The sequence below is a fragment of the Macaca mulatta genome, chromosome 14 (assembly GCF_049350105.2).
Source record: "Macaca mulatta isolate MMU2019108-1 chromosome 14, T2T-MMU8v2.0, whole genome shotgun sequence".
NCBI lineage: Eukaryota > Metazoa > Chordata > Mammalia > Primates > Cercopithecidae > Macaca > Macaca mulatta.
Genome location: NC_133419.1, coordinates 100,805,571 through 100,817,995, shown reverse-complemented (window position 1 = coordinate 100,817,995; position 12,425 = coordinate 100,805,571). Strand labels below are relative to the sequence as shown.

General features: G+C 34.5%; 1 protein-coding gene across 1 annotated transcript in view; it reads right to left on the bottom strand.

Annotated features, from left to right (window-relative positions):
• CNTN5 (contactin 5) overlaps nt 1-12,425 on the bottom strand; it is a 1,035,741-nt gene that overhangs the window by 454,023 nt on the left and 569,293 nt on the right. The window contains exon 6 of the mRNA XM_077964911.1: nt 6,314-6,409. Within this exon, the coding sequence (XP_077821037.1) occupies nt 6,314-6,409 (96 nt within the window). The remainder of the gene's footprint in view (nt 1-6,313; nt 6,410-12,425) is intronic.

The window sequence follows — 12,425 nt, the reverse complement described above, 5'->3', positions numbered from 1 at the left end:
AGCAAGTATTTTTGACTATATTTTCCCAAGATAGTTTCCAAGTTCTTCTTTTAAGCAAACAAGGCAAGGCACTAAAATTAATGCACCATTTCACAACATAATTATGAGAAAAAGGTAAATTTTAAGAAAGGTTTTCTTGTTACATAGCTGATCTGTTTTTTCCTATTCTTATTTATGACTTTTCCATCAAAGTTTCTGATATTTATTAAAATCTTGGCTCATTTCATATATTTCTGAATATTATACATAGATTAATTCAATAAATATTTTTGAGCTGATACTCTGTCCTAGGCACTGGGGTAATAACAGTGAACAAAACCTACAAAATTTATGTCTTAGTAGAATTTGCATTGTAACCAAAGGAGACAAACTATGAACAACTAAGTAAGTAAATGTGTGAGTATATGGAATGCTATGAGTATTACGGAGAAAAATAAAGGCAGTATATGGAATGCTGTGAGTATTATGGAGAAAAATAAAGCAAAGCTGGATAAACGAATTGTGGAGTGGAAATCAAAGAGGAAGATCAGAAAAGGTTTTACTAAGGTGATATTTAAATGAAGACATGGATGTGAGGGAGTCAGCCATTCATATACCTGGTCATGATCCAGGCCTAGGGAATAGCTAGTGCAAGGGCCTTAAGGCAGGAGCTTGTCTGGTTGTTTGAGACATCAAGGAGATGACGATAACTACAGTAAAGAGAGTAGGAGGGAAAGCAGTAGGTGAGGTCAGAGAGATCAAGTGGAGGCAAATGGTGAGGGTTCTCCAAGCGATGGTAATGACTTTGGCTTTGATATTAAGCTGAATGAGATGATGTATTAGTCCGCTCAAGTTGCCATAACAACATACCACAGATTGAGTGACTTAAACAACAGAAATTTATTTTCTCACAGTTATGGAGGCTGGAAGTCTGGGATTAGGTGACAGCATGTTTGGCTTCTGATGAGGATTTTCTTTCTGGTTTGCAGATGGACACCTTTGTTTTCTCACATTCAGTAGAGAAAGAGAGCTCTCTGGTGTCTCTTCTAATAAAGTCATTAATCTTATCATACAGGCTCCACCCTCAAGGCCTCATATAAAACTAAAAAAAGCCCCATCTCCAAATATCACCTTCTATGGTCTGAATGTTTATGTCCCTTCAAAAGTAGTATGTTGAAATCCTAACCCCCAAAGTGCTGGTATTAAGAGGCGAGAGTTTTGGTAAGTGATTAAGTCATGAGAGTGAAGCCCTCATGAATGAGATTAGTACACTTATAAACGAGGCCCTAGAGAGCTCTCTGGCCCCTTCCACCATATGAGTACACAGCAAGAAGTTCTTGTCTATGGACCAGAAAGTGGGCTGACACCAATAAAATTACCAATGGTTTGTATGTGGGGTTTAGAGAAAGTGAGAAGTGAAGAATGGCCTGAGGCCTGATGTAAGGAATGAAATTTATATTAATAGAGGTGGAAAAGACTGTAGCTAGAGAAGGTTTGGGGAAGAAAGAACCAGGAGTTCAGATTTAGATATGGTTAAGAGTGAAGTGCCTATTAGCCAACTAAATTAAAATACTGACAGGAGTTGGATATACATACAAGCCTGAGTCTGGGATAGAGATGTATGTTAGGGAGATTTTAGCTACTTAGACATTTAAATCTTTATTATCAGGTGAAAACTAACAAAGTGTGAGTTTATTAAGGAAATAAGAAGTTATAGTACTGACACTTGGGGGACCATAAAATTAAGAGTTTGAGGAGATGAGACAAATCAGCAAAGGAGATTAAGAAGAAAGAGTGGAGGAATATCAAGAGTGAGGAATCTTTTAAGCTAAGTGAAAATAGTGTTTTGTGGAGAAAGAAGTGACCCACATGAGAACTGAAAATAATCCAAATGGATACACAAAATGGAATGTGTCCTTAAAATGAAATACTATTCAGCAATATAAAGCAATAAACTATTGATACATTCCATGATATAGATGAATCTCAGACAGATTCTGCCAAGTAAAAGAAACCAAACACCCACAGATATGCATACATAGACTGCAGATTGTATGATTGCATTAAAATGAAATTTCTGGTTGGGCCCAGTGGCTCATGTCTATAATCCCAGCACTTTGGGATTACAGGTGAGAGGATCACTTAAGCCTAGGAGTTCGAGACCAGACTGAGTAACATGGCAAAAAGATGTCTTAAATAAAATAAATTTTCTAGAAAAGTCAAAACTATAGAGAAAGAAAGCATAGCAAAAATTGCCCAGGGACATGAGTAGGAGAGGGACTGAATGACTTTTTGAAATGATAGAAGTATCTTTTGAGTTCTGGTGATGAAGACACAATTATATAAATGTACTAAAACTCATTGAACTGTATACTTAAAATGGGTGAATTTTATGGGATTAAAAAATGCGTGTCAATGAATCTGTTAAAAAGAGAAAGAGAGTAGAGACAAAAAGAGGGGGAAGAGAGAGAAACACACTGACTGAGAGGAATGGAATTGGATACAGTATAAAAAGAAAGTTTTTGAAATATTACTGTAAAGGGAAAGCAAAAATCATGTAGTAGCTGAATGAAGAGGGCACTGGACAAGGGAATTTTACTTTGTTTTAGTTTTATATGGAGGCAAGAATAGCAGGTCTCCATGTTGATGGGACTACTCCAGAAGAGGAATCAATCTCTGATACAAATGCAGAAGAAGGGGTACTGCTGAAACAATTTCTTAAAGTAGGCAAAAAAAGATGAACTACAGCACACACAAGTTGAGGGATTAGTCTTAGAACTGCAGCAATGTATATGCTATACTATACTCTTAGAAGTAAAGCTTGGAGTGACCCAGCCATCCCATTACTGGGGATATACCCAAAGGATTATAAATCATGCTGCTATAAAGACACATGCACATGTATGTTCATTGCAGCACTATTCACAATAGCAAAGACTTGGAATCAACCCAAATGTCCATCAGTGACAGACTGGATTAAGAAAATGTGGCACATATACACCATGGAATACTATGCAGCCATAAAAAAGGATGAGTTTGTGTCCTTTGTAGTGACATGGATGCAGCTGGAAACCATCATTCTTAGCAAACTATCACAAGAACAGAAAACCAAACACTGCATGTTCTCACTCATAGGTGGGAACTGAACAATGAAATCACTTGGACTCAGGAAGGAGGACATCACACACCGGGGCCTATTATGGGGAGGGGGGAGGAGGGAGGGATTGCATAGGATTTATACCTGATGTAAATGACGAGTCGATGGGTGCAGCACAGCAACATGGCACAAGTATACATATGTAACAAACCTGCACGTTATGCGCATGTACCCTAGAACTTAAAGTATAATAAAAAAAAAAAAAAAAAAAAAGAGCATATAAAGAAAGGATTTCTCAGCAAGGCAAAATTTACTTTTGCAGAAGAATGTTGCTCACAAGTCTGGTCACGAGAGCACACTGAACAAAGGAGGGAAGGGGTTTTTATCCTTAACGCAGCTTGTCCCTGCTACTGTGTCCTGCCTCCACTGGCTGGAGTTGGACCGCACAATCTAAACTGAACCTGATTGACTAACTTGAAAGATGCAGGAATGTGGTTACACTTGCAGGAAGGGCAGTTTCAGTGGGAAAAGCAGTTGCGATGGGAGGGGTAATTTACAGAGTGGGTAGCAAATGTGGGCTCTGTAGATAAGGACGGGTGGGGAAGTTGTTTACTGAAATTAAAATAGGGAGGAACAAAAGATAAGGAAGTTAGTTTGGCCTTGGAAGTAGGGAACGAAGAACGCGGACTCTGAATAAGCCAAACCTTTGAAAAGGAAATTCTTTTGTATCTGACCTATACTATACTATACCACACTATGCTATACTGTACCATATACTAAAAAATGGGAAGTCAGAGTGTATGGCTACAAATGCTAATTGCTGTGTGACTTGGTGATGAGGGCTTGTGGAGGTTATCTTCTAATTGCTTTCTCTTTCACAACGTAATAGGATGCATGTTTATCGCCTGAGAGTGAGCTGGGGAAGACACATACAACATTTGACTATAGTAAAAATAATAGGTTTTTAAAAAAATTCTCGGTAATATTAAGATGCATGTGAAGTTCATCATTTTTCTTTTAAATTGACAGCAGTCTGCATAACTGGTTTTTTGTTTGTTTTCTGTGTGTGCTTTGGTTTTGGGGATTATTTAACAGTAATATTAACCTGAATAGACTCATATATGCAGTAGGCTAAGAGTTGGATCTATATCGTGATTAGGGTTTTGCAAATTAGAATGTCATTGTGAGAAAGCAAAAGAGAGATGACAAAATTGAAGCTGTATAAAAGAATATGACAATAACTGAATGAGAAAAGTGAGAATCAAAGGAGGTGGAGTAGAATGAAAATGGGGTAGGATCAATGATTTGCACATTTCCATGACATTAAAGGACTTCTGGAATCAGGGTACAAAAGGAGTGAGTAGAAGATAGTGGATGCTGTTCAGAAAAAAAGGAAGCTTGTAAATGTGGCAATTGAGAGATTGCAACTGTTGGTAATAACATATCAAGTTGGCCTTGGTCAAGAGGATGAGTTCGGTTGTAAAACACGACGATTGAACAGTCATTTACATATATTGATCTCAATCAGAGATCACATTATTATTTATTTAATCAGTCATTAGTGCCTATTCTTATCTTATGCTTATCTTACTATATTGTACTATATTCTCCCACCATAAATCTGTATATGGTCTTCTCTGCAAATTGGATAATTTATTTAAGTGTATTCCTGCAGTTTTGATTTCTATATTATTCTTTTCCATTTCACTTTATTTAAAAATACACATTCCAACAGCCTTAAAATGAGATCATATCTCAGAATACCTTGCTTATTTTCTCACAGGGGTCACTTTATGTTGTTAACTCCTGTCATTCTAGTGATGGATTCATTCATCCTCTATAAAGCCTGTTATATTCTCTTTCTCCTTCCTCTTCTTTTTCCCTTTTTTGTAATCTCTAACAATTATTCAACTAATACCCCCTTTGGATGAAATCTGTTTAATAACCAATATGAGACATGATCTATATCAATGCCATACAATTTCCCTAAATGTAATATAAATTTTTGTGTTATCCATTAAAAAAATTAAAACAGATGTTTTGAAAGAACCTAAATCTGGATTTAGATACAGGTAAGACTAGATATGTTTACTGTGAAGTCCCCAGACTTTTTACAGAAAGACTGGAGTAACTGGATTGATGTACAGGAATTGGAGGGGTATAACTCAACAATTATTCCTAATTGTAATTATTATCTGAGTTTCAAATAAAAATGTTTTCAAAAATATGTTCCTGTTGATATGCAGCATACTTTCCTTTCAATTAAAAATATAGAAGGGGGATCAGATAAAGATAAAGAAGCCTTAAGAAAATCAATGTAGGCCATTTTATTATTTAAAAAATATGTACAGTAGAGCCAAATTGGGCTCCATTACTACACTGGTAATATAACCTAGACACAAATATGGCCATCACTCTAATTAAAGAAGAAAAAATTACTGAGATACCAAGACCTTCAATTCTGTTACCAGTTGTTAACTAAGGCCTTCATTCCTTGGTTCTTCCTTGTGCTCTTTCTCTTTCTCTTTAACTGATGCTGGTCACTCTTAACTTATACTATGGTAAAGCTATACTAAGTTCCAAAGGTGTTCTCATCTCAAATTATAAAACTCAAACAAAATGGATATAATTAGGTGTGAGCTGGCAGAAGTACGTATAATTAATCTGAGTACAGTTTAGTTTTCTGCTTCCTCAAGCCACAAAAATTACCCATGACTTTTATAAACAAGACCTCAAAGAGCCAAAAATTACTAACTAAATTGTAGTTTTGTTTGAAACTCAAAAAAAAAAAAAAGCATTGCTTAGAAGTTCTAATTCCAGTGTAGCAAAGAGCACCATAAACAACTAAGTGTCCAGTTTTTCTTTTGAAACAAGATGCATGTTGGTATTCAGGTAACCCAACTCTGATACTCCAAACTATTTTGAAAAGTTTCATTCTCTCAGTTTATCACCTCCCTTGTGCTCCAGGCAATATATTCTTCACTGATGGCAGACAGAGGCATAACAATGACAGTCAACAGTTAGAATGGCAATAAAACAATCTTATCATTGGAGTTCAGCATCCCATCTAATGGTATTTAGAGTACGTGATCTTGAATTACTCATCTGGCACTCTGATATATGTCAAGGAAACCATGCACATTTCACCTGCAATGTTCTCCCATCAATATACTGTCTAAAAGAATAAACACATAGCAAAATAGAGCAGCAGCAGCAAAGAATGGGATCCTACTGTACCTGGTGAGTGTGGTGGAGGAGAGCACATCAGAACGACACCCTGGCCTTCCCTCACAGAGACGGCGCTTCTTGTCCGGCCACTAAAATTTCCCAGATCTGTCAATATAATACAACATTTAGATCCAAGGCAAAAAAGAATGTAAAGATTACTACGATTTTAACTTGTACTTACTTTCTGTCATTATCTTGACAAGGTGTCTTTTGTTTGTTAATCAGTGACAAGAGGGCTTTAACATATATCTACATCATCAAATTTTAAATACCACAATAGAAATAAATCTATGCCATCCATAGAAAAAACATTCTTTATTTTTATTTAGTCCATTCAAATTGCCAGTATAGACAGAAACTAGGCAGTATAGTATTTTTAACGCAAATAGTTACATAATAGTTCTTACATATTGATATTTCTACTACCGATAATGCCCATTCACTCATAGTGAGAAGAGAAATAGAAGTGGTGAGAGGCCTTGGTGTCCCAACTGCTGCTTCATTACATGTCATGCTAAGAAGGATGTGTAAAACCAAGCATGAGCATGCCAAAGTAGAGACTTGTATGCTCTAACAAAATATAATAAAAATAGAAAAACTATTTTCTATAAATATGAATAAGAAAGTTATGTGACTTTCATTTTATGAAAGCCTAGAATGGGCTCTGTGAATTAACTACTCTCATCCATTTTGATTAGTCTGGGAATATTAGCTCATGAAACACTCACTTCTATGTATGAGGGATTATAGTATTGGAGTTCAATTGCCTTCCCTTAAACTATGTTGCATTTACACAATTTGAAAAGACCTTCCTAAAAAGAAAATAGTCCAAAAGGGAATGATGTGTAATTTTATTTGTAATTCTATTATTGCTTATTAAACTATTTATATCTCAGTAATACTCCCCTTTCCCTTTTCTTGGGCTAGGTTGATCAATAAGACAATTTTTAGACTACTTTATTGAAAATGGTAGGAGTTCAATATTATTTATGAATAAACTCATGTTTCCATGTTAAGAAATGCTTCTTAGAAATGTTCTTCCATTTCTTCCATTAGGCACAAATTGTAAAAGAGATTTTAAAAATATATTGTAATTATTTCACGCTAAAATAATATGCTTTGTAGCAATACAAGGTAGGGCTTCAAATTTAATGTTAATTTGACAAATAAATTGAACAATCAAGAAAATATACTACTGGATATGAAGGAGATAAATTACAAGTCTATAGCCCTTTAAGAAAAATTCTATATATATATTTTTGAGATGACTAACAATTTACTTATTATTTTGCTGAATGTATAACCAAATCTTCTTAAACACATCCAAAATCATGGGGGTCTAATAAACAGTGAATACATGATACCAAATAAATAGAGAAGTATTCATTATTGCAGAATGTATTTAGGATTTTATACAAAATTCAATGTTTCTTTATAAACAGTTAAGCTTTTCATAAAGTAGCAAGACAAAAGAAAAGAGCAATTCTAGTTCTACTTTTCTGGGGGATTGTTATTTAAAAAATATACACACTAACTTCTGGAGCAGTAAAAATCAAGTCAGTAATTTTCAAATACATGTACCTACAAGGTTACTGCTCTGATTTCTATTACCAAATATTATGCTTGTCTCGCTTTGAACTTTGTATGTATGAGGTAATACAACATAGACATTTGTCTGTAACAAATATATGCAAATCATGGCTTTCAACTCATACGCACTGATTCTTAGAGGCTTTTTTCCAAAAAATGATCTTAATATGAAATCAAAGCATGGCAAGATTTTTAATTTGACTTCCTTTTACTTTACTCCTGGAAATACAACACAGGATAGTGAGGCAGTGGTTGTGACAGGGCTTTAATATATATTTTGAGAGCCTCGTCCCTATGTCGCCCAGGCCAGAGTGCATGGTGTGATCATAACTCAGTGCAATCAGTAACTCCTGGGGTCAAGAAATCCTCCAGCCTCAGCCTCCAAAGTAGCTGGGACTACAGATACGGGCTAGCACATTCAGCTAATTTTTCAAATTTTTCGTAGAGACAGAGTCTCGCTATGTTGCCCAGACTTGTCTCAAGCAATCCTGTGGCCTCTGCCTCACAAAGTACTGGGATTATAGGAGAAAGCCACCATGTCTGAATTTAACATCTATAGGGATTATGTGATTTCACTTTCCTCTTTTTGTCTTCATTGAATCTATAAATTCTGGAAGGCAATTTGGATATCAATTTATTTTTAATGAATTTTTAAAATGGTTTCTAAAACATAAATATCTATTTCAATACACTTACTACAAGTTTATATTATGCTTATTTTTATGACATTTCAAATCAACCTATTGTATTTACAAGATTGTTTTAATAGAAAACAGTCCTGAATTAATGTCTGTTTCTGAGGAACTGAAGTACAGGCATGCCCTAGAAATTAAACACACTAAGAAAAGAAGATTATAGAATAATTGTGACCTAAATTGTGTTTTGAGATCCCAATGACCCAAAAGATAATATTTCACTGTAATTGCTTTATTTTGTGCCAGCTGTTAATACAAGCACAATTTAACATTTCCTCATAGAATTCTCTCTGTGTCATTATTTCCTGGGAACTATAGCACCAGAAGCCCAAAGATTTTTTTTCCTTTTTTTAATTGTGAGTAGATTTTTTTTCTTTCTTAAAGACATATAGAGAAATACTAAAAAAAAGTCTGTACTTTCACGGGGTATGTACATTTCCCACTTGACTCTTTCCTACTATAAAGAAAAGTAAAACATTATTATCTATAATGTAAAAGTGATCCCTGTTCCAGGCAAGATTATGGTTGATCTAAGGCAGAAAGTTTATGTGAAAAAATTATTGGTTGATGGGAATGGTGGTTAGACTGAATAGTCTTAGTGAAAATTTAGCTGTCTGTTCATCTCTCACTGAGAAAGGAGTTAATTTCTTTGGATGTATTCAGAGAACTTGGAAATCTTTCAGTGGTTATATGTGCAGGTTCAGTGTTTATTATGGTATCTTAATAGATGATACATTACATATACCAAGAAGATAAATGGAAAAAAAGACAAAGCCCTTTTATAGATATGGGCTTGAATTGTTTTATTGCAATTACACAAGGTCAAAAATATGTGTTCATATGTTCTATTTTTTACCTTTACAGGAAAAAAAAAAAGGAGAGTAAAAATAAAAATCACAACACAAAGACTCTAAAATTCAGGTTCAAATTACAAACTGAAATAAATATCTTCCTGGACTTACTTCAAAGCACATGTACAAATAGTCAAGTTAAGAAACTGGAGGAGAAATTTTGTGATCAAAAGTCATAGGGCCCTAGACTTTGTCTCTGCTCTGACCTTTCTTTTTCTGAGTTAAGAAGCTCACGCAAGGTTTAAAAGGAGAGCTGTAACTAGAACAGTAGCTTGCAGAATTATTGCACCTATTCATCCTAGAAGAACTATGCAAAAGAAAAATGAAAAACATACAATAATAGATGTTATTAAGAGCTTGAGATGATAGAATGTAGACTTGGGATGGGAGATTTGAGCCATATTGATCACATGTAAGACAAACCATTTTATGAATTTATTTAACAAATATTTATTCAATGCATACTATACATTGAACACTGTGTTAGGTACTGGTTCTGAAGAAAAACTGTAAAGGATATAGATATATAAATGAATTAATCATACCTACTTGGGCCAACTGTTCATAGCTCACACGAGTCTGGGTCACCAAATAGGTATATAAGCCCAAGTCCTCAAAGCCCAGCTTGTCATAGACACACTCATGAGTGACCAAATACATTCCATGAACATTTATCATGTAACACTTCACACCATTTCTCTAAATGTGAGCTATAAATACACGAACACACATACACATACACAAAGACTTTAGTTTTTTCTTTGCTTTCTTCCTTTTTTTCTTCCCTCTCCCTCCCTTCCTTCCTCCTCCTCTTCCTTTTTGTATTCTTGTCTTCCTTCCTTCTTGATATTCTTCAGTTACTCTCTTCATCCCTGTATTGTTCCACGAAGTATTTGAGGCAGCTTAAAATATGTATTTGCCTCAATAATAATAAATAAACACATAAAACAAGTTGAGGAATTCCAGGTGAAGATAAAATAAGCATGGTAAGAAGTCTGCAGGGCAAAACAGGAATTTAGGAATATACACTACATGTTTTTGTAAATTATTGGGAGTTGGCTACAAATTTGACTCTAAACTTAAGAGGAGCCAAAACAAGGTGAAGATATCCCCAGTCTAAGGAGATTTCTCCTGAAAGACTTCATAGACTTCATAAAGTTAACACTTAGCAATAGAGTGGGCTGAGAAACTTGGCAAACTATTCAGAAAGGTTTCTTTTCTACTTTTTTTTAACCTCCTGAGACACCTTGAGTAGGTAGAAAGTGAGCTATATGTACACACACAAACATCTGAAAAATATCTCAAAAATTATTCATTAGAAAGCATTAAAGTGCTGGAGGGAAAGAGAGTACCTGCAACTATCAAAAGAGATAGTACTTAAGAGATTCTGGACACTGATCTTGTATCTTATGTATGTTAAATACAATAGGTTGGTTTAGTTATTGGGGAGGAGTGAGGAAAAGGCTCAAGACAGGAGAATAAAAGCTATACAATTAGAAATAAAACGCTGTGGTTGATTTGTCTCCTGGACTTCTATTTCCCAGTCTTAAGTCTGTTCTGGGTAAGTGGCAATGTCGAGCTTATAGGAGTTGTGTTTGGAAAAAGGCAGAGGAATACAGCACTAATCTTGAGGTATTCATGTCTACACATTTATCCTGCAGGTGGCCCTAATGAGTTTTAGACTATCAGTGCTCCAAGAATTCTCAATTAATTCTCTAAAAGTGCTGTGAACACAGATACGATTTATCACAAATTGTAAAATTTTTCATAAAATTGAGATACTGACTTTTTACAAAAAGATCATTGAAAAGGCAAATTATATTAGACTAGGTATCAGAGACAGATTTTATGAAGTTTCATTAATTACATTTGAGTGTCATATATATTACACGAAAGATTAAAGAACTGATATGAGAGGCCTTCAGCTTTAATTCCCATGATTTCTGTAAAAACAACTGACAAGTTTTGTAATACTAACTTGGTATTTGCTGCCTCACTTGCAAAGTGATTGCATATTGAAGCTTTTCATTGGCTGTATTTATTGTTCCTGTTATTACCATCAGGATTATTCAGGTCATTGTAAATTTTTTTGCATTCCATGCAAATATTCTATAATAAAAATTAGTCAAACTTCATTCACAAACTATTTTTGACCTTCTAAATCTTTAGAAAAGAGAAAAGAGAGAAAAGGAAATCAATGAAAATAGTTACACTAGCTACTAACATACCTACTCTGTGCTAGGCTTCCTGGAAGTAGATACTAATTCCTGTTCTTTAAAGATTACTAAATCTAGGGGAAAAGCAAGTAAAAAGTTCACTGCAGTCATATATCTAATAGAGTTGGCAAACCAAAGTCAATGTGATTGATTCTAAAGTTTTAAAAACGATACCAGGACAAAAGCAATTCAATATTTGGAAGTTAAACCACACTGATTTTAGGAATTTTAAAATAATCTTCAATAAGGACATCTTATTAAAAATTAGCTTCTGAGAAAGAATAGAAAAAGCAGTTCTTTCACGTTTTGAGAAAAAATTAAATCAGAATTTTCTAATATATAGTCATTTGCACAGAACGGCTACATAACACACTGTAGAGTAAATAAGATTCTTCATAGTTCCTAAAGTAAAAACGTGAGTGTTGAATGGTACCTTGACAGAAAAGCCATAGAAAAATGAAGCTTTTTGGTGTTTTATTGACAACTGTAAACTTATGAGTCTGTGATCAATTTGTAAACAGATATGGGAGGGCTTATTATCCCCATTTAAGATTAGGACACTGACATGCACTAAAATTAGGTAACAAGAATAAGAACTCATGGCAGAAAAGATTTGAATTTTCAAAGTGACTGATTGAGCTTTGAAATTAGCATTAAAAAATCTAGAGTTATTATGATACCCTTGGTTTAGAATGTTTTTAATCAATACACTTATTTGATTAAATACTTTCCTATTACCCCACATGATACAGTGCTACAATTCTTTTAA